We start from the raw sequence: 23,584 nt of genomic DNA, 5'->3' as shown, positions 1-23,584 counted from the left end.
GTAGTGAAAAAGGTGTCTCTATTGCGTTTGTGGTCACTAAACCAGATTGCAGGCGATGGCGTGGCGGCAATGTTTTTCTCCACCATCTGCCAGTACGCTGGGACACTAGTCAGACTTTGTGCTGTGAAGCAGGTTACAATTAATATTGATTTTGAGATGATGGCGAAAGAACCCAAAATGCATGTGGTGAGAAAGATGACGTGTTGTCCATTAAGTGCACGATATCCTAAAATGCAGATAGTGTTTTGACGACCCTAAATTTCTTTTTTTACATCCAACGGAAATGGTTGTTAGCTTTGAACCTCACTATTCGAATATTCTCGAGAAAATAATGCCCCCTCCTAAAGTACTACTTTGTCTAAATGAAACTCCTCATCTTACTGCAACATAGTTCCATCTTGATTAAGTGCCTCAATTCAGGAGACACAAGGTAACCACTCGTCCAATGATGGTGATGGAGAAAACAATAACCACATCATTATTTTAATTGATATTGAAATCATGAATAATAGACAATATTGTTCAATGAATTTTGCATTTATGCAACAACCCGAAATTTACTTTAAATGCCTGACTGGTATTGCTATATTGTTTGTCTACATGTGTTACTACAGCATTTGTGTGTGTGATATTTGAAGGACTATCACTCCCAGAATTCAATGTTAATTGTCTATTATCTTGTCAATGGGATTTTTTTAAAATTTATTTATTTTTTTTACATTGACTTTAGCAAGATGCTATATGTATCGGTTGTATTGTGTTAATAACAACGCACGAAGCCCGCTCGTCATATAGAGCCCCAATTTAAGAAGAGAACTTAAAGCACAAGAGAATGACGTACGAAGGCAAATTGTTTCCTCCTGACGAGCCATGTTTTGTTGTTTCAATATTACACTCATTTTTAACAGTGCCCAATGTTGCCTCGTTGTGTCGGTGAGATGAGAATAGACAGCATGTGATGTGACGTAATGCAACCATGCAATCCATTACGTGGTCATAATTCTCTTATGTGTCTTTGTCTTCAGTTGTCAGCGTAGTCGTTCTATCCCATGAGGCGGAAATTCAGTTGCCATGGTTACATGCTGCACTCTCATACCCTAAAACACATTGATCCCCGGCCAATCAAGCAGAACATGTGTTTGCTATTCCAGATGACAAAAAAACAGCCTGACTTTGCTCTCACGCGGAGGACAATATGACCTCGTCATCTGTTTTGTTGTTATCCTCACCTCACCCTGGACGTTTCCTCGCTCATATTTTTCATCTCGGGATTTGTCCTACATACATGCAAAGTCACAATTTCATCACTGAATAACTCCGCCCATCCAGAGTGGCTCCTTTTCGACGTCTTTCGGGAGGACCAAGGCAGTCAATCCCTTACCTGATCCTCACTTAATTAAACGTGAACTCCTGACATTGAGCATCTGAGTTGGCCTTTTCTCAGCTGGGATATATCAGCAATCAAACAAAATAATAGATTGTTCTTTGGTAGATGAAAGGTGAGTACAATCTACAAAGGTGGGTGTGAGATGGCAATGGTCTAAACCAGAGGTAGTCAATTAAAAGTCACAGAGGTCCACGACGAAAATTTCTTCCAATTAAAAGGTCCGAACCAAAGTCCAACTTCACGAAATGTCTAGCCTATGTATATAGTTTCGATATTTAGTCATTTTCAACAGAGCGCACTTATATACGAAATATTTAGCAATGTTCCCATTAAACACCTTTGCCAGTCAAACAAATATAAGGCGTTTATTTCACATTCAAGAAAATGTGGCTCCAGGAATTTAAGGGTACCACTTCCAGAAAAAACAGTAAAATATATCCTGCAGAAATATATCAAGTGCTAAGCATTGAGTTAACATCTTTTACCTTTTTTTTTTTTTTTTTTTAAATCAAAGAGTTATTAGCCTAAAAAAAAACGGAAAGCCTAATTATCCAAGTAAACCAGGTCAACATGTTCAGTACACAATCAACAAAAATGGCTGTCCTCATGAAAAACTAATTCAAAATGAGCTTTGACACCACTTTTTCGTTTGAATATTTTTTTAACTTCTCTTAATGAGAAAAATTAGTTTGTGACTGCCCTGCCAGTGACTTAAATCTGGGTTGGAACGAAGTCAGGGCCATTGGGATTTGGTAGATTATTTTACACATCTGGGCTTTGTGTTTTCCTTTAAATAATGTTTGTGCAACCACATTTAAGCACTCCTTCACAACTTCCCCATCACTTGAACGTTTTTTATGTTTCCCCAAAATCCATGATACTTTTACTGAATATTCGTTTGCATGCCGCTGGGATGTAAACGAAAATGTAAAAATCTGTTGTACTGCACTCGAAGTTCGATGTTCTTGCTTGCGCTCACCTCAAACGTCAGCGGATAACTGTGCACAAAAGGGCGGTGCTTTGTTTCGTTGTGGCGCTTCGCAATGTCGCGACGGTTTCGGAGCATGTGATGCACACTGGTTTTGAATTGGCTGCAGCCAGAACGCAACTAAATTTCTCCGTCCATTCATTTAAAACAACACGCATCGACCTCGCTAACTTTTTAGCAAGGCATACTGTCAGCAGCACTCTCTTCCGGTCTGCTGCGCAATTGGCAGTGGATCGTAAACAAAATGATTTGATTGGCTCAAATCAGTGACGCCTTTTCCTTATTTACTAGAATTGCAGCGCCAACGTTTGCGAATGCGCTCTGAAAAAAAATTCATCATAGATTGGCCATGGGTCCGGATCCGCCATTTGGTGATGCCTGGTCTAAACCATTAAAATTCCCAACTTGTGCAATCAGTTCCAAAAGCTGTTTTTCCTCAGATAACTGACAGTGAGTGGGCATGTTGATGACTGCTCCATTACCGGACTCTCAACGCTGAAGAATACAAACATGCGGAATTGAACATGTGATGATGTCAAAGGTCAGTGTGAGATTTCAGCTAAAATTGCTGCTTTCAACCTGTTGCCATCTCAGAATCACGTTTCAAGGTTTAATTTAACCTAATGACCAGGTGACTGCTTTTTAGAGCAAGTATTTTTTTATCTCCCCATTTCTGCAAATGTATGTGTCATAAGCCATTCTGAATTTAATTGACACATTATTGTCCCTCACACTTTCTCCCACTCTGACTTGGAAACTTGGCTTGGCGGCAATCCAGAGCCACTTTCAAGTGATGGCCGGAGTCCAGCTGCAGAATAACACTGACTCCATCACTTTTGGAAAAATCATCATTTCAAAGCTAAAAGGTAAGCAGAGCTCAATTGACATTTATTGGATACGCAGATTAGCGTTATATAACAGCATTAGCTTCTTATAAGCGGCACATACAGTACTTGATTACTCTGCGAGGTTTTTGACACAGTTGGGGAAGAGCGATTTGTCTTCAGCGAAGATGGATCCGTCCACTTGTGTATCTGAACTCTAGTGTGTCAAGTGCTACCATCACGAGTATTTAAAAAAAAAAACTCTTTACAGTTGCTTGCTTTTTCTTCGACACTCTGCTTCTGTAAGCAGAAGCCCCTTGCCTTCTTAAACTCCTCAGCTTCGCCCCAGTCGTCATAGTAACAACATCCGCTCACTTGCAATAGATAAATATCGGTAACACTTTATTTGAATATGAGTTCATTAGACTGTCACACGAATGTCATAATCATGACGTGACACCTTTCATGAACATGAATGAATCCTTGTGACAAAGACATTTGAAACAATGTCAACTTTGCATCAAAAGTGACATAATTTACCGAATGACACTTAATGACATCTGTCATAAGGATTCATTCAGGTGTCACGTCATGATTATGATAGTCTTATGAACCCGCATTCAAATAAAGTGTGATCTACATATCAACTAATTGAAATGAAATAGGATGTGTAAATAATGATTCCGTCTCTTTGATGTATTTTGACCAAATTAAGACAACAATGAACCATCTTTACATTGTGAGACAAATGTATAAAATGTCTCCTTTAAAGGACTTATACTGCTAAATTCTCTGAAACTGGATACACCAACAATAAAACCTTGTGCTAACAATCCGGCATATAAGTATACAATTATAGGAACTAAATACAGCACAGACATTAGGGTTTACATTAAACTATAAACACCCTAAAAATTGTATGATTTGGAATTTTGAAGAATATGATGCTAGGCCCGTGTAAAACTTACTCAGTCAGCATTTAAAGGCTTAAATCTGTACTTCCTGTTCCCTCGCTGTGTCTGTCTTCAAGTCAAGAGCGAGTAAGGCGTGCTACCTAAAAGATGTTTCTCCTGACTAAACTATATTATGTGACACAAATGTAAACACAAACTTATAGTACTTTGCAATTGGAATTTTTTGTTGTTTCCAGGTCATGATTTAAACTTATTGCTCATAGCTACGACTCACCTTTGGCAGGGAGGCCCGCGAGCCGGAGCTTTGCGTGGTCATGGTGAGCACAGTGGTGATGCCCAGGCCCACCCTGGCGGGGGCGGCGTCCATGTTGATCCAGAAGGACACCCACGAGAGGATGACGATGAGGAGCGAAGGGATGTACATCTGGATCAAGTAGTAGCCCATCTGACGCTCCAGGTGGAACTTGACTTCTATGCAGGTGAATTTGCCTGCATTTGACACCACACCGGTATCACATGACTCATTGGGACAGTTGAATCAAGCAAAGAACTCTTTGCTGTGTTACCTGTGTTGTAATACTTAGTGCAGTAGCCCAAATCCATCTCGTCTTTAAGCACAAACTGGGGTAGGGTGAGGTCATCGGCCACCTGGACGGGATTCTCAGAAAGCCACTCGAAGATCAGGTCGTTCATGGTGTAGCCAACTTTGGGAGGTGTGGCAAAGAAGAGATTAAATGAGTGGGGAGACAAGATGATGCTCTTCCGTGTTTTCTGCAGGTTGTTTGAGTCAGTTCAGGCGTGCAATTCTAACCACAATACTGTTGGATTAATACCCCTCTGGCAGTGTCACCCAAAACCGTAACGTAATTTTGGCAATCGTGGCAACTGAAGAAGGATTGGCATGCTGCTCGTTTGTGGACTTGTTTGTCGAAAAGTAACGCACTAAATCTTTGATTATTAACTTTCATCAGACTAACCCATTAGATTTCTCGTTACTCAAATTGGCAGCCACTATCGGGCAAGGCTTTAAATCGTAACGTATCATCGGCATAACTGATCGCGACATTAGAAAAATAAATTCAAAAAATATTAATTACAATTTTTAAATTAAAATTATTAAAATTTTCTCCAACTAAAATGACATTATTAAAAGAAATACAAAAAAAAACATTGGCAGAAAAATAAGTGATTTGAATAAATCATTGTAATACTGCTACACAATTAGTGTGTAGTAAGCACGTAAGCAATTTTGGAAATGTATGAAACAATGTTACTGGTATAATACAAGTTAACCGTATGAAAATGGAATTTAAAACAAAATAAGTCATGGTCGACTGGAGGGAAAAAAATGATGCATATAGGAACATAAAAGGCAGCCCATATCAGGCAATAAGTAAAATTAATACAATTAAATTGGAAACTGGCTTTATTTTTAATGCTTTTTTTCAAGCTTTTTGAACAATTTCTTTATTTTATTCTTAAATTATACCAATGAAATCTTGTGCAATATGGATTCTACCATGCGTTGTAATTTCTATTATCCATTATCCATGACGTTTCAGAAAAGAAATACCACCTGATGCTGACTCTTAATTTGTAAATATTACTTAGGCCACTATTGAAATCTCCCTTCATTTCTTCCTATTAATTTCCCCGATTGTTGACGTGATATCAAACAATGTGTGAGTGACAATTTGACTAATTAGACGCTGGGAGGAATGTAAACGAAGACTGTTGCGCTGGCTTTCTGCTGACCTGACCTTTGTCACAGCAAAGGTCACATGGAACAGCAACAACAGCGTTGCTCTCCAAGGTTTCGGAACAGTCAGTGGCAAACGGGACAAGCGTTGCTTCTTGTGTATGAATGAAAATGTGCTTGGCGCACTTTAGCGGTGCCTAGAAGTAATTTCCGAAAAGAACATTTTTGTAAAGCCCACGAAGTGTCCGACTAAGTACGAGTCCAATTAAAGAGCTCCCACATGAAATGTTTTGCACTTCTTTCCCTCAGCTGCCTGATTATGCAGTCGATGTATGAAAAATGCATGCCACATGCAACAACAATGCAGAATTCCGCACAGATTTGAATAATACTGATGTCTACCCGGACCCATAAGGCCTCACATAAATTATTCAAGTTGTTCTAGCCTCGCCAGTAGCAACTGACTGGAAAAACAACTCCACTAAAATCCACTTTATCTTGTTCATGAGGGGAATTCTCCGCCATTCACCTGGAACAAGTGAAGAGAATGGCAATGCTTTCCTGAGATAATCAATGATTTTTTTCCCGTCTTTTTCTCGATCTCTGTCTCTGTCTCTCGCTTTCTCTCTTTGTAACTGAGAGGGATTTGGACGTAATTGACGTCGCATTCAAGGTGCAATAAAAACACTATCTGAGAGTGACGGGAAAACAGACGATAAAGTAACGACTGTTTGTCAGAGCAGCTCCCTTTTTCATGTTAAAACGCTCCTTAGATAATAAACGTTACCGTGCGCCTGAGTTATTACACGGAGCAGATTTATGAGAACTAATGGCTCTAGGTTAGCAGTGTTAATATATTTTCAGTATATATATATTTTCAGTATGTATATATATATATATATATATATATATATATATATATATATATATATACACATATAGCACAGCTGGAGGACATGAATCACTGAGATAAAAATGTAAAGAAAGGAAGGGGATGTTTGGTAAAAAATATCACTGTATTTATAATGAGCATCAATCATACAAGGATTTTTACAATTCGTGGGTCGGTTTGTGTCTCATATGAATAGCACAAATTGCACTCTATGTGCAAAACAAACTTAGACATCAAGTAAAAACTTTTTCTAGACTTTTTCCTGTTTTTGTTTATCTTCAGTATTCTAGTTCAACATTTTTCCGCAAATGTTTTCTTTAATTTGGTCCATTCGCGGAACATGACTCTCTTGAAATAAACTGAGTAAGATCATTTCTAAAGCTATCGCAGCATAAGCAAATTTAAAACGATTGTGTATCGTCGCTTTAAAAGTACATCTATTACCCTATTATTACCAGTGAGGGATAAACCATCTACCTTCTTGATCATTTATGTTGCCTGACGCACATTCTGCACCAATATACTGGATTTTTTTCATGACACATTTGAAATAAATCATATTGTTTCCAGTGCAAAGAGGGCGCAAATAGCTCGGAGCAAAACAATACCTTTTGTTTGTGTGCCATCAGATAAGCACACACACGAGTAGCGATAGCAGTGCCAAGCTTGAATTGTTTGTCAGTGTACGTGTGTGTGGGTGTGTGTGTGCGGTGAGATGTGAGATGGTGGTGGCGGTGGGGGGGGGAATCGGGAGATGCATTGGCAACAAGCACCTTTGTCCTTGTGACAAAGGGACAGGTCACTGCCAGGCACCAAGAGAGGGTTCATGTTTCATAATAGCCACAAAAAAAATATATAAAGTGTTATATTTATACGAAGGAAATTGGCTCCACGGGGGCAGATCCTATCTTGTTCGGAGGGCAAGGGGAGCCCATTATTTCTCCCATTGACTTTATCAGTGAAAGAGAAAATAGCGTTTTAAAGTGGTTTAATAGACCCAATGCAAAGGAGATGCTTTTTCTTGCGTCGCCAAACTTGCAGAAATAGTCAAGACGCAGGGGATGCAATTAGGAAAAGATCAACGAGCCTTCCATAAATGAATTTATGAATAGAACATCAATAACAAAATACATTTACTCTTCAGTGGAGAAACAGTGTATCCCCGACGTCTCCTAATTGGACACTTTACAGTGTATACGAAGCAGAGAGGGGAAAAACAGAGGAAAGTCAGCCAAAAGGGTGAGGGCGAGAAGAAGAAGACTCACAGCTCTCAAGTTGCATGGTGCACGTCTGAATGTCCATGGGGAAATTCTTCAAGTCCATGGGGCAGGACAGGATGAGAGTCAGCCTGAGATGGAGAAGCAGATTGAAAAGCAAGAGAAAGAACCGCAACAGGGAAGGCAGGAAAGAACGGATAGAAATAAAACGTAAAGCTTGGAAATGATCAATCGGCACTTGCATAATTAGACCTTTTCATGGTGTTTGTAAATAAACAAAGAGAGTGGCTGGAAAAAAAAGATGATGATGCGGTCTGGGATGTAACGCCACATATAAGCCCAAAAGTGCATGTTGTCAATTTAGAGAGTATGTCTGTGGAGCTTCTCAGTCACACAGATCAATTCGAGGCAACTGGATTTTTTGTCTGTAATTTATAATAACAATGCATTTCAAACCCGCCGAATCGAAAGAGCCAGCCTCATTTTCGTTTATGCGTAGGATTGTAATAACATTGGCGCAACCAAGTAGCAATTACAGGAGCGCATGGCACAACATTGCCGAGCAGCGTTTAATGTGCAACTCAAATCGAAAGGATGATCCTTTCAAGACGACAACACCCAAATTCTGGAAAGGGAAGACTCTATGTCAAACTTGAAAAGTTGTCATTAAATAGAGGAGCAAGTTCGCGGCATCGCCTATCGTCTGCTCATAACAATGTCCTGACATCCCTCTCCCCAAGAATTTCCTCATCCATGAGGAGAGTGGCCCTAATGAGCTGCCACCTGCCGCGTGAATGGCATGTTGCTATGCAGGATGGTTGTCCACCAGCCACGTTAGGCAACAATAGCAACACATAAACATCAGTAGAAATCAGGAGGCTCCGCACTTAACATTTAGATGCAATTTTGGATTGATGGTGAAACGTCTTCAACAAAAGTTGCCTTACTTCAACAGAGACATTCGAAAGACCACATAGAGGTGGAGTAGCCACTTAACTTTTTCTCCGAACTATTCCTCCAGTATCGGGTTCGTGGATGGCATTTTCTCACCGGTATTCAAAAATTCTATCATTTCCAAAATCCCCAAACTAATTAAAATGATCATGAATGAATGTGTGAAAGAAAAGTCAAAATGAAATAAAAACAAAAAACCATAATGACCAATCACTGGTAGCGTGATGCTTTTAAAATCTTTCCTGCAACAATGGTCTTGTTTGTGTTAATTCCACCCCGAAAAGTGAAAAGCCTCACATATGGACCACTTATTGCACTGTGCACCTTGGCTTATTTGTTGTGGCATCAATACGGCGGGAATGCTGGGAGGACAGGGAGCAATTTGGGAGCGGGCCGAGAGCAATGTAATTATCTGTCGAGGCGCACAGGCCAAAGGCGAAGCTATCGCCGCCACTGGTAAAACACTCAGGGGCGGCCGTTTGACAGAATGTCTCTGACTCTCCTCCAAAGGATTTCATCTCCTCACATTGTTTGCTTGACATCTATTTAGAGCAGGCACATTATTTGGCGCCAGATTAGAAATCCATCCATTTCCTATATTGCTCATCCTCATTCGGGTCACAGCGAACTGGCGTCGACTCCAGCTGACTTTTCAGTCTCCAGCCCGTTGCAGGCCAAATAGGCAATTGAACGAGTATTCATGCTCACATTCACACCCAAGGACGATTTCAGGTCTTCAATGAACCTAATATGCAACTAGATGGAATACGGGAGGCAGCCGCAGAACCTGGGGGGAACCCACACTTGCATTCCGAGGACATTGTCTACTGTTAAATGAAATAAACAAATGTTGTACTGAAAAGTTAAATACAACTGAACTGTACTTAGCTAGTGTACTCAAGTGGATTTAAAAAAAAAAAAAAAGTTCAAGCCGCATTTAGAGCATTTGAACATTCGATTCTTTTGGGTATCTCGACTGGTATGGGTAGCACACTCACTGTTTTACAGACCCAAAATATTTGCTTAGAATGAAACAAATCATCATAAATGTTGTTGATTTTCCTTCAATATGTTGGATGTCTCACTATGACAAAAAAAAAAGGTTTGTGTCGTTCAAAAAAAGAAAACAGGATTGGAAATAAAAATCCAATTGTGTTCACCAACACAGTTCGCGCTCTCATCAAACCACTTATTATTTTCACAGCTTTTTTGGGGGGGAATTTTATTGTTGGAGATTTCTTCCTGGGCTCATCTTGGCCTTTTACATGTTATTTAATTGCTTATTTAAAGCCTCCCTGTTACTTCCTGGTTGGCTGCGACGCAAGCAATTCCAAATGTAGACAAGCTTGCACCAAAACGCTGACACTGTGAACTGCCATGTGGCAAACAGCAGCAGGTAACCAAATGCTGGTAGCTTAAGGTGGTGAGGAGACTAATTTGTAGAACAATAAATATTTGTATGAAAAATACTTCGAAGCTATAAATATAAAACAGTCAAACTAAATGCAGTAATTTTGGTTGGGGCCTCGGTAGACCTAATTTGCAAATGCAGAAAAGAGAAAAAAAAAATTGTCATTACCTGATGCTGTACAGAACGCTGCCATCTTGGAAAATCCTCAGTAGCTTGTTGTCAGTGGTAACCTCGTGGAAGTTGGCCCCCTTCTCGTTGGCAAAAAACAAATCGGGCTTCCAGATGGAGTCCAGCATGGATGGATCCAGATCCAGCGAGTCGTCCGGGTATTCGCTGTACGCGAGACGCGGGTCGTTCCAATTTTGGCGTAGGAACACATTGAGCCTGTAGTCCTGTATGGTGGAGAGAAAACGGTGAGTCGCAATCGGTTGCTTGGTGCATCATCAATTTTGGAAAATAAGTAAATAATGAAATACATTTACTGTTGAAAAATGTTTTCCAAAGTAAAAAAAAAACGGATGTTAGCAAATCTGAGGACATTTCCAGTTCAGGGGCGGAAAATTTCAACTGAAAGAAAGTACCTAAACAATATTCGATTGTTTAAATCATTATGGATTCATATGATAATCAATTTGTCGTCGATTAATCAATGCAATGTATTTTTGTCGGATCATCTCAAAATATAAATCTCCCAGACACGTGGGAAAACTCAATAACTAACAATCTCAATGCACCTCATCCCAGATTTACGAACCATACAGAAAGCTAATGGAAGCAGTTAGGAGGAGAAGATGTACAGAAAACCGATGGATAGATTATTTATAAATTAATCTAAATTAAATCCTTTCTCCATCGGCAGTATGGCGGTTGAGATTTACATCCATCGCAACCTTCACTCAAAATTGGAAAAATGTATGTTCTGTGGATTTTTCCGGGGAAAAGGTTTTGCCTGTGCATGCAATGATATCATTGGCATTGTTGTCTTGACAGGAAGTCCAGGGGCCCGGGACTCCTGTCAGAATTGTTCAAACAGTCTCCCGCTCGCTTATGCTGACCTGGCAGCGAGATCACTGCGGATGTAAGCCCCAGAGGACGGACATTTTGGCATGTGGACCTTTGCCCCCCCTATTCATTTTCCCACTGTTTCATTTTAATTGCAGAGTGGACACTTCATTATCCACACTCCAGATATGCGTGGGTTTCGGAACGTTGCACCGCTATGCTTCAGGAGGCGTAGAAATGAGGCAACCGGCTTTAATTGTTAGAAAGCAAGCAAGCGTTTTTTTTTTGTTTTTTTTTTGTCATTTTGAAAATGCAATAAAGAAACAATGGTGGTCCACGATCCCAAATGGATTCCAGTGAGATTTAATGAGACAGCGGCCGTGTTCGGCAATGAAATGCAGGATCCTCTTACCATGGTGGTTTCCGTGATGGAGCCGAAGCTGTTGATGAAAATATTGCAGGTGACATTCACGGGCGGGCCTGAAGGAGGAAGAAAAAAATAGAGAGATGACATTTTTTGCCCTGCACATCAGATTGTTACCCCCACTTCATTTATCAAAAATGCAAATGACAATGAAAGGATTCCAATTTTTCAGTCGGTCTTCAGTGCTGCTTTTGATGTAATTGATCACATGCTCTTGCTCGATAAACTGATATGTTATGGTTTTGGTTTGACCGCTCTGTCTTTTTTCAATGTTCAGTTTAACTGATTTGTTGCTTGCCATAAAAAAAAAATGTAATGCTGCTCATGTTCATGTCTGTTCTCAAGAGAAATTATGATTATTATTTTTTTTAATAGTTGGTAAGAGTATTTGGAAAAGCAGCTATTGACGAAAATCACTAAATTGGCAAAAACTGTTTGTGTTTTTACCAACTAGTTCAATGAAATATTTCCCCAGCAGTATTTTCAAACCTCGATATTGTTGTCAGAGTGCACATCGAAACAGTTGTAGTTCATATTTGGACCATTGAAGTCGAGCAGAACCTCATTGGGCAAACTAACATGATCATAGAAATTTTTGAAGGCAAGTTCTTTGCACATCTTGGAGGAATTTGTTTTTTTTTTTCCTTTCTGCTCATGTCATCATGGATAGCATGTCACAGCCGCTCAAGACAAGCTGGAAAGAAACTTTAAGAATGGATATCACAGATCAGTGTAGCTTTGTGCTGCCTTGTTAATATTGAAGTCTCGGCCTACAAAGAGCGCATGCTTGAGTGTTATCCACTTTCTGGCGTCGACATCGCACATTTGCTCCGTTTTGTTTTCCCCATGTCTGGGCAATGGACTGGCACTTCTTTTTTTTCACGGTGGCTTTCTGGCATGTTTGTCCTTGGCTCCTTTGCTTACCTTTGAAGTTGGGTCGGATGCGGGCATCGTATCCCGACGTTCTTCCCATGAGCTTGTCCAGGAAGTCGGAAGGCGACAGCTGCGGTGCCCTGCCGGGGGGCTTTATCTCCTCCTTACAGGAGCTCAGTCTGACAGGTTGATGGAACAAAGACAAAGAGGAGAAGAAAAGGGTGTTAATTGAGATGATGTAAATTCAATCGGCTCAACAACGGCCTCTCTTTTGGTTCATCTTAAACATGTTTTCTAGGCTCAAACTCATCTCAGCACCCCTTTGTGGACGTTGATTTGTGCACTGGGAACAGAAAATGTTTTCCCCAAACGGTTTCCACCAAGTTGGAAACGCACATTAGTCCAAAATGTCTTTGGAGATTTTTAGAAATTTCCAACCTCGGACCGGTTCATCAGTTGATTTTTAAAATCCGTTTGACGACACATTTGTATTCTTTAGCTTTCGAGTCAACATGAGACTGTCGCGGTTCTGCTATTATTCTGTTATCTATTGTAAATATGTTTATGTGTTTTCATTTGTGTTCTAAGTAGCTGCTAATTTATGTGACTGCATATGGAAAGCCCTTTGTTACAGCTCCAGCTGTGCTACATAAATAAAATTGTATTGTATTGTAAAATGATAGTTCATGGTAAAATTGAGCTCATTTTTATACTAAATAGTAAATAATTCCAGTCTCATCATAAATGTGTAATAATTATAATTTTACTGGAAATAATTATCCAATTATTCCATCAAATATTTTTGGTGTTTCCTCAAAAATGTGTATTTGAAAATTTTTTGATTATTAGAAATACACCATTTTACCAATTATCCAATAAAATGAATGAATAAAAACTACCTTTAAGAAATGAATATGGACTGTTTAAATTTTTTTTTTTGGAAAAACAGACAAACAATGCACCAAATATTACAGGACTCCTGATAATTCTCTGTCGGGCAGATAATAAATGGGAAGAGGTTATACGTGTCCTCACTTTGTCAGAATATTATTATAAATATAGAACGAGAATTGGAAAATAGAACATCAAAGGAAAGGAAGTCTTTTCAGTACAATATGAGCAATACAAGTATTGTTCTGTGTCTTGTTTCCTTTCATTTAGGTGTCTCTTAGTCATTTTAGAAGGCCGAGCATATTTACTTGATTTTAGTTTTCTTATACAGTGGTACCTTGATGTGTGTGTGTTGCTTTTGCCTAAATTAAACTTTAAAAAACAGTTTAGTCTTTTATCATGTTTTCTTATCTTTCTGAATTTATATATTACAACACTTTTTAAAAAGCAACAAAAACATGTTTTTTATCGAGCCGGAACCGATTGAAGTTATTTCAATTCATTTCACTGGAAAACATTACTTAGTAGCTTGGTCAAATAATTAATTAAACTTGTAAGTTAAGGTACTACTGTAGATATAAAACAATGCCTGTACAGTAAATAAAGGTTTTATGACTTTTGTGAATGATAGGTAGTAGTTGTAAAGCAGCAGAAATGGAAGAAAGTTCAGCTCAGTGGCGTACGACGCAAAATGGAAGTCGTCTTCTGCCAGGCCTGGCGTCCGCTTGTTGTTTCTGTGACAGATCGACCACTCAATCGCAGCTGTGTGAATGTCACGGCACAGATAGAGGGAGGCGCGGAAGGCGAGGGTCAGGGCGGGAGTAATCAACAGCAAAGTGAAAAGGGGAGGCGAAAGTCGTAAAGAACGAGTAACAACGAGGAAGGAATTTGATTTCTTAGCCGGAGGCTGCATGCACACGCTTTATGATGTAAAAGGATAGTGGCTTTAGTCCCCTCTTGGGTACAGTTTTGCTCTATCTGCAGTTTGTCCACTTCCGCACGGTTCACGCATCGTGACAATTTGAGCATTTTCCCTCCCTTGGGATCAAAGTGAGAAAAGGCTCGATGATCAGATATCTCAAGTGCTGTCACGGATTTGGACCATGCGCTTGTGACCTGAAACTAAACGATAAGCCAATGAGGAAGCGGGCAAACTGCTTATGTTATGGTTGTCTAATGTGTTCACCTCAACAGAAATGGCAAAAAAAAGTTTGCGACTACAAACGATACCCCGTAAGCTTCGTCTCCTTGTATTTCTTCTTCCACTCCAGTCAACTTCACATATGTCGCAAGTCTTCTATTTTACACCCCTGCTTTATTTGAGCTTTTTAAGGGATCAAAGGCAAGTCGGAATTCAGCAATGAGCAACATCAGTGTCGAAGAAATGTGCAACAACATTCCAGGAAGCAACGAGGCCAAGTGGAAGAGATGCAGCGTAATTAGAGGCAGAGAAGTTGCGGACTCTATTTGTATGTGTTGCTGCTCGGTGTGTCTTATCGGAGCTTTATCGTTTGTATTACATCTGTACAACTTCTGTTTTTGCATTAAATGTTAGCGTTAAGCTTGCAGAATTTCTTCAGACAAAATAAGATGGTTTTGGTGCTTTACTTTACAAATATTAATTCCCTATATTTTTTCGTCAGTGTGAATTTAAACACGGAAAGTTTAAATGTATTAAAGTGTGTGGGAGAGGAACAATTATCGGAGGTAAGTATTTTAGTAGTATTTGCCACCAATCGTTTGTGGTCCAGAATGTATTCCCATTAGGAAACAAACGGGTTTACTGTATTACTCTTTTGTAAGCACACATGGCAAATCTTTCCTCCTAAAAAACGGTTTGTGTGACAGCAGCTCCAGGACACTCCGAAAAGTTTTTATTTTTTTTTTGGGGTGGAATTTGGAGAGGAATCAGCTAATAACACACAATAAGCCTCTGTGGGGAGGTGGGCGGTCGTCACTATTGCGAGAAAAAAAAACCCAATGCTTCCACTCTCTGGAGCAATTAGGCTGAAACTTTCTTGCGTTGTTACTCAGGCTGAATGTTTGTGTGCAAGCTTCATGAGCAGACACTCCAGGAATCGTTGAAATTCATTTCCAGAAGTGGCTTTGGGCTTTAATGAACGCTGTCATCCAAGTTGATTTAGGCTGTTTTCCCACTGGAATCAGTGAAGTCACTTTTAATCGAACACGAGTGTCAATTAGCCCCCATCCCATCCATCTGGCAGACGTTTTAATGGTGACAAGATAGTAAACTTGAAAGAAAGATCAGCAAGTTAACAACCATGTTCTTGAATTAGTAAATACTGCGTGTGATTTGAATATCGTGATATGTACACTCTGTGGCAGTACATCACAGTCTGAATGAGGATCATTTGCTCGTAATGTGCTGTCCAATTAGACGATCGATAAATCTGCAATCCTGTGGGGACTGTCTAATCTTCGTTAACTCGAGGGCAATTTTAGGGCAGTTTTCTATTCTTAGGGGACCCATAGAAACCAAATTAACTCGAAGCTGAATGTTCCCGCAGCCGTACAAATGGGACTTCAAGCAATAGCATTTTGTATCAAACAAACAAACAAACAACAAGCCTTTAATTATTGCAGAATAAAATTGAAGAGTTGAAGCATCGTCATGCATGACGTCATGCCAGACAGTGCTCAACACGCTACTCAATATGCTCAAAATGCTCGGGTACCCCAGATCGTTGACTTTTGGGTATTTTCTGATTATTTCTGGGAATCAGTTTCCACATATCTCCCGTTCTTCGTTGGTAACATAATTAATGTTAATCAGCATTGTTGGATTGGAATCGATTTTCGGAAGAATTTTTGGGGGTTTGTAAAATCTGATCTTTTCACTTTGCAGACTGCCTGACAACATAAACCAATGTTCCTTTCAAAGGAGGTAATCTGATCGCGAATATGACCAAATATTCGGGTTAGAAAAGGGTCTTATTTGTGTTTTTGTTCATTTTTGGAACGATTAACTTAATATTTTTCTATATAAACTAAACCTAATACCTTTTGAACTGAACTTTGAGCTAGTTCACGTTGAAAATTAACTTTCCCGACACTGCTCATATGGAGCACATTCTTGTGGCTTCGCGATGACCTTTTCACTTGGGCTTCATCCGCTTTGCTGAAACAATGGCGGAATATCCATATTTGGAAAATGAAATAATGACAAAAAAATGCCACTAAATTCAGAGGGAAATTAAAAGTAAAATAGTAGACTTTGAAATGCACTTAAGGACAAAAGTAACAATTTTTGTGACGCTGACAAAAAAAATTGTTCCACAAAAATGTTTCCCTAATTTACATAGACATCTACACTATTGACTCCTAACTTAATAAAACGAGGCTTGTTACGTTATAAAATATTTCAGCAAAGCCATAGGAACTCGTTGTTTTGATGTCCAGCCAATGCCAGTGACGTGTAATTTATTTCTTCTTCTCAGGATGTGCACTGTTTTCAAATATAAGGAGTAAAAGTAAACAAAGACTCTAGTAAATGAGCTACAGATACCTGAAAATGCGTTTAGATTACATTGCGATTCAACTTTCCAACACTCTCGCTCACACTCCCTCATGGAAACAATCAGTACTCAACACAAAAGGTACACAGAAAGGGATTGATGGTCAGCGGCGTGTATTTGCAGGGAGACATTGATTACGGACGGTCTCTCGGCTTGTGCCAACACAAAGCTATAAAGTATATCCACTTTGGTGTCAAGTGCAATTTTTCTCTTGACGGGCAGTCACAAAGCTGCACAAACAAATAAAGTCCCGAATTTTCAGTTAAATGTATTGATGTGGGACATCAAGGGCCCAGACGGAAGATGGAGTTCATCCCAAACAAAACCATTTGTGTCTTGAGTCACAATTTATAAGACAAGGTTGACTTTGTAAAACAACAAGGTTACATGTATCAGTCGGTGCATACCAGCGTGGACTCCGTTCTCGGCAGTGTGCTGCATCTCTCGAATGAGCACAAACAACATGAAGAAAGGAGATCACATTCGTCTACTTCAGGTGCGTCGAGTTGATAGTACAAGTCAAGTCATGTCGTTAACTGCGCAACTAAAACTTTCTAATTTGCTCCTACTGGTTGTTACAAATGCAGTGTGTTGTGGTCACATGACGCACGTCCCCTGTGGTGCATTCTCCAGTTCCATAGTGGAAATACATAGACTGCAAAAAAAGAAGCTGAAGCTCCTACTCAAGAATGATGACTTAAATGCTTTGCGATGCGGAGAAAGCAGCATGTGGCTCGCTTCGATCTTGCATGCTTATCACAAAAACTCCTGATGAGGGACAGCGCCATTTGCCGCGGTCTGTTCAAATGACCAGTACCACGCATTTGGTATGTCAGCATTCAGCGTACATTTACCCGACTTGATCCTCTTCTTAATACCACCACTATCACCTCACAGTTACTGAAGCCATGAATACTTCACAATAAAATATAAAACGCAATATAACAACGTGCAACTGTAACATGTACGTCATCTAGAGCAGTTCAGAATCAATATTTATTTAATAACATGATTTAAAAAAAAAAATACATGGAACAAAAGAGATCATACAAAATGGAGATGATGATTATTGAATGTATTGATATTTGTAGATCACAACAGGTGTGTTTTCATACTCCAAGTTGGATGAAACAATTTTTGCTCTGAGCAACTAATTAGAGGACAAAACAATTGCTGAAGTCATTGAATTAAATTCTGATTGGTTAAAGCAGGGGTCACCCACCTTTTGAGTGCAACCTAGTGAGTAATTATTCATGTAAATGGCTAATAGTTATATACACGCTTCTTCATTTTACTCAAATTGCTGTTAATAATATATTATTATAATGATATTCATCGATGGGAAGACACTGATTATGTTAATGATAGCTTACATTAATTATCAACAATTATTTTGTAAGGTTGGAAACAGGTAAATACAAATGTGTTAAGTGTTAATTTTCAAATCATCGCTTCTGCAACATCCCGAGAAAATCACAATGTCCCATCGCAGGTAGCTCTTGGAACAGGCCCACGGGCTACTCTTGTGGTCCTTGTACCATGTTGGTGACTCCTCTAATATGTTAAGTTACATTGTCCAGCACGACTGATTCTGAAGGCCCTGGGCAGATTAAATGGCAGCACATTGAAAATAAATCTAATATCCACATACACAAGCTGGAAGAAGTGCAGGCAGGAAAAGCACTACGAAATGAAAAGAATTGGCTGTTAAGAATAAATGAATACAATTTTAAATGTGGGTAGAAAATCAGCGGCGAGGAGCCTCAGATTAGCCAATGATCAGCCCATAAAGGGAACATATTTAATTGCCTTTTCATTAACAAGGCTGCAGGTTAGGAAAGCACATCATGGAGCAGCGAGGCGGCTCCCTACGAGGAAGTGTTCTGAGCCATTAGACAGCCGAGCGTGCACGTGCTGACTTTTAGTGCTGTTAGTGTAACGGAGAAAGAAAATTGGACATTGTCCATGTTGGAACACTTTGCTGCTCGCTAAATTGGCCTTGACTTCCACATCATGGGGCGGGTCAACTTTCCGCCACAGCACAAGAATTGACTTGCCGGCTTTATTTACACATCCAAGTGCAACATGTTTTATGGCTGTGCCGTAATGTTTCATTATTTTGGCTTCAATGATTGGTGCGGCCCCTCTCTTTACGCCGCCGCCGTATGTAATGACCTATTAGCTTGCGCTGCTGCCACCGTGATCAATAGGCTCGATGGGGAAAAGGATTTGAAATACGATGCAATTTAGCCTCACTCGTTTGTCTTCACAATCACCACTGACACCAACTGCTTCTTTGGACACAACAAAACCTTCTCATCCATGACAACTAGGGAGCCTTGTTCACAAGTCATAACAATTGCCAACATGTTTGGATGTAAATTCCCAAGAAACAAGCCCGAATTAGTGATCCAAGTCAGCTGAGATATTCTCCACCTCCCTGCAATCATGAACGAGATAAACTGGAAAGACGATGGATCAATAAAATGACCATCCGAATTGAGCCACAAATCCTGCCGGAAAATAGTTGATTTGTGTGGAATTTTATCAATTGAGTTTTCATCTCAACTATTTGGCTATGTTGTCTAGATAGCGAAATCGGTTTGAAGCTACTTTCTTTAGTGTTGGCTGCAAATTAAAATCGATAGGCTCAATTCTTAAATAAAAAGTCAAGTCACACTTTGTGTTGCGACAATGTGTGCGGTGTTTAATCTTGCGTTTGTGGAGTAAGACTCAAGACTAATTCACCGGTTTTTAGTCAACCAAGGAGGGGACATTTTATGCAACACTGCCATCTAGTGTCGACTGGAATTGACGTCAAAGTGTCCACAAAATCGGAGGCGAGCCCATTTGGCAGATTTGTCAACAATACTTTTCTCTGTCACATGGCAAATTGATGACACATTTATTTTCACTTTACAAGGACTTTAATTTTATGTGGGATCAAAAATGACAATTTTCCTGGTTGTCAGTCGAATAAATATGTTTTTTATTTTTGTCATTTTGGCTGATTTAAGGATCTGTCTTTTTTTTCCATGTATTTATTAACATTTTATTTATCCGAGTAAGGTAGAACAGATTCTCATTTTCGATGCCGAGCTAGCTGCTTGACAGCCAAGAAACAAACCCCATACCAAAACCAAAGCAAACACAAATATTCATACACAAATACACAATATTTTTATGAATAACCTCAAGCAAACTTGGTCGGTATTCACTCAACACAGCCAAAACGCTAAGACTAGGTTACAAGTTGCAATGAAAAATGAGCGGATTTTATATCTCTTTACATTTTCGAGCCAGTATCTGTAATTGATTAAGTCTACATTCCGTGTCGTTTGAAGAATATTGTTCTTGTTCATGAAGTGGAAAGGCTATCTCTCGAAGGAGTGAGCCATGACTTCTGGACAAATGGGAGCTGCTGGCAGTGATTTAGATGTCTGGAACCAGTCAAGGAAAATGACAGGTGAAGGAAAATGAAAGCGATTTAAGTTAAAAGAATAGAATAGGGGAAGAAATAGCGGGTGGATTAAGGACCTTGAGCAGTGGCACCGGGAGTATTCTCGATGCATAAAACGGTTTACTGGGCTTGCTGTTAGTCATCCATCTGTGAATTATTTCCATTGTTCTCTTTATCAATTTGGATCGTTTTGTTTTGTTGCGCAACCTAATTAGTTGAGGCTAGAGCCAAGAGAAAATGATGAAAGGATCTCTTGTCAAAGTTTATTAAGCTGTCTCCATGCAAAGCCCAGAGTTTAATGATTTCGATCAATCCGAGCTAACCCTGAGTAAATTGCAAGTCCGTGCCGGGCATACTAATACCGTATGAGAAGGATATGTGTCAGTCTTGTGGGAGCTTGACATCTGCCCAGCACAAGTGATGTTTCCGGGCTCCGTCACCAGACGGGTGCGATGCGAGCCAAGCCGGACGACAGATTTATGGCCTCAATGGCTTGTTTCTTACTCGGAACGCCGACTGCATCCTCAGGCTTTTGCAGTCCGGCCCTAACTGATCTTTGAGGCCTTTTTTCAGCCTGACGACTTCGGAGATGTATTTGTGTTCAAGGCAATATCCATCCCTTGGTGATTTCATGCTTTTACCAAACGCTGCATGCTGAGAAGTGATCCGAGCACAACTCTGTGTTGAATCCCCGACTACTAATTGCGATGCAACAATCTCACGATGGAATGAGCTGTTCCAATTACAAATCTTTCGTTTGGAGATCATCTAGGCTACTGGATTGAGCTAAAGATGCTAAAGATGAGCCGATTCATTTGGAATTTGAATCAAGATAAATGTCTTTCTTGATCAAGGGACTTGAGTTGAGTTGGATATTGCTAAAAGTTTTTGTGCATTACACAAATAGGAACGCTTCCATTCTTCTGGGAAGACATTGTCGAGACCAAACCCTGATTGTTGTATTACTTAAGAAGTGCGTCCCATTGCTTTTTGTTTGTAACGTCCATCGCAGGCGTGGGCAAACTACGGCCCGGGGGCCACATGCGGCCCGTTAAGCGTTTTAATCCGGCCCGCCGAACTTGAAAAAAATTAAATGAATAAACCTTGTTTATGTTTTGTTTTCTAAATACTGTGGTTTTTCAAAGACATATATATTGTAATGCTTTTGTTCACTTTCATTTAAAATTAAATGTATTTTCTTTTCTCCGAAGAGGTGAGGTTACCAAAACATTCCATCCATCTGCTCCTGGTCCGGCCCCTCTGTCAAATTTTAGAACCCATTGTGGCCCGCCAATCACAAAGTTTGCCCACCCCTGGTCCATCGTATGGACATGGTGCGGATTTCACTCCATACTCGAAACTCCATAATGGATGTATGCTCATGGGTAGAAAAAGGTCAAAAGCGAGGTTATTGCTTTCCATGAAAACGGAGTCAGTTATGGGCATCGTGACATTTGAACCAAAGCACTTTGAACAACATGATCCATTCGATCTAAAAATACCATGAAAAATGTCTGAACTCGGAGGTTTAGCATTCACCCGTAAGCAATGTTTGCGATACACTTGCAGGCAGGCCAACAGGAGATGAATCTTACATGGAGCTTCCTCAGACAAAGTGATCCTCCACATGGCTCAACAAGCCGCTCTGTATTCAGACCACATTTCACCACAGCCCAACATCTGATATCAGCGCCGACTGCCTTCTGTCAGTCTGAGCCACAAAGAGATTGTAAGAGATCTAAAAACGGGAAGGAGGCACTTGGCTGACAGCGAAGGACGGCTATCGTGTAGCAGCTGAGTGGCTGCAGACGAACGCTGGCGACTGTTACTTATCACCAAACCCTTTCAGTTTCTTTTCTCATGTTTTAAGAGGTGCAGGACAGCTTTTCATTTTTGGGCCACGCCCCAAAAGCCAGCACATCGACGTCAATATCACTTGACCCGAGCCTACATCTCATCTGTGCTTGCAACTGCACGTTCAGCAAGTTATTGAAGCAACTAAGCATCGCCGGCGTCCGTCTTTATATATAACAGTGCATGTTGCTGATACAAATCTTGTATGCACACACAGTTGTGATCCCAAGATGCTGTTCAAAGCAAGATGTCACTCTCATTACATTGAGTAAGATACGAGGGCACTTGAGAGCTCAAACCCCGACCAACTTTATTTCAGTTGAATGCGGCCTTTGTACAAAAATTTGTAAAGATTCAAATTCAAATTATCACCAATACAGATATGTTTTGTTTTTTTTTGCCAATAATTTGAATACACAAAGTTGAAACAGTACTGAAATGCAAAACAAAGCCTGCCTCGTGGAGGTAATAAAAAAGAGTCAAGAGGTGGTAGATGGTGATTGCATGCTAAAAGGAAGTAATATGAAATGTGTACTTCGGTCGGCATCCTGATGACTTTCTGCCTGAGAATTTTCTGGACATAAAAAGACAGAGGCGGAGGAAGGTCTCCACATGTTCTGCTGTGCATCTACCTCGCCGCGTCACCCCCCCCCCACATCATTTTCTCATTTCAAGGCCGTTGGGAAATCTCTCCCGCTGGCTGAAGAGAAGTAGATTACGCTCAATGTACAGTGAACATGTAATTAGAATGAGTAGACTGCACGGCTGTGATGATGAATGCCCTCTTTTGCGACATGCAGCAACACTGATGTGGATGGAGATGTCCGCTTCCATCAGTCTCAGCGTGAATCAAATTCCTCTGACAGCATGTGTGCTCGTCTCCCTTTCCCACCGACTAGTTTCCAGCTGCTACAATATTGTACTTCGATTAGCCGCATGCTAACCTTAAGCTACTTATGGGATGGTGTTTTCCCTTCTTAATATGGCATTATCCTTCCGCCGCCCTGACCTCCCATTAATTGCTCGTGGTTGCTGCTGATGGAGGGAGTAACGTTACACATGACGTTCTAGTTTTTCCCTTGAGGGGGACCATGTACACAAAACATTGGAGGCTCCAGTTGTGTTCCACCTGTGCCACTCTGGTTCTGTAAAGTGATGTTAGGTTTCTGCAGCACAGCTGTCCAATGCTTTGCGCTGTTGCCTCACAACCAGAATGTATCTGGTTGGATGGTTTAAAGGAGCCTTTTCTATGTGGAGT

At 40.2% G+C, this 23,584-nt stretch overlaps 1 protein-coding gene across 3 annotated transcripts in view; it reads right to left on the bottom strand.

Annotated features, from left to right (window-relative positions):
* The window catches only part of glra4a (glycine receptor, alpha 4a), a 50,354-nt gene that overhangs the window by 5,199 nt on the left and 21,571 nt on the right, over positions 1-23,584 (bottom strand). For all 3 annotated transcript variants that reach the window (XM_088294428.1, XM_088294426.1, XM_088294427.1), the window contains exons 2-7: positions 12,637-12,764; positions 11,701-11,768; positions 10,455-10,678; positions 7,970-8,052; positions 4,680-4,817; positions 4,388-4,602 (exon numbers count right to left, since the gene is read on the bottom strand). In XM_088294428.1, coding sequence (XP_088150554.1) covers positions 4,388-4,602; positions 4,680-4,817; positions 7,970-8,052; positions 10,455-10,678; positions 11,701-11,768; positions 12,637-12,685 — 777 coding nt within the window. In that variant the 5' untranslated portion in view covers positions 12,686-12,764. The remainder of the gene's footprint in view (positions 1-4,387; positions 4,603-4,679; positions 4,818-7,969; positions 8,053-10,454; positions 10,679-11,700; positions 11,769-12,636; positions 12,765-23,584) is intronic.

Source organism: Idiotropiscis lumnitzeri, chromosome 4, assembly GCF_059441095.1.
Source record: "Idiotropiscis lumnitzeri isolate Australia: NSW breed Sydney's pygmy pipehorse chromosome 4, RoL_Ilum_1.0, whole genome shotgun sequence".
Lineage (NCBI taxonomy): Eukaryota > Metazoa > Chordata > Actinopteri > Syngnathiformes > Syngnathidae > Idiotropiscis > Idiotropiscis lumnitzeri.
Note: the sequence above shows the minus strand (reverse complement) of the source record. Positions and strands in the feature narration are given on the sequence as shown.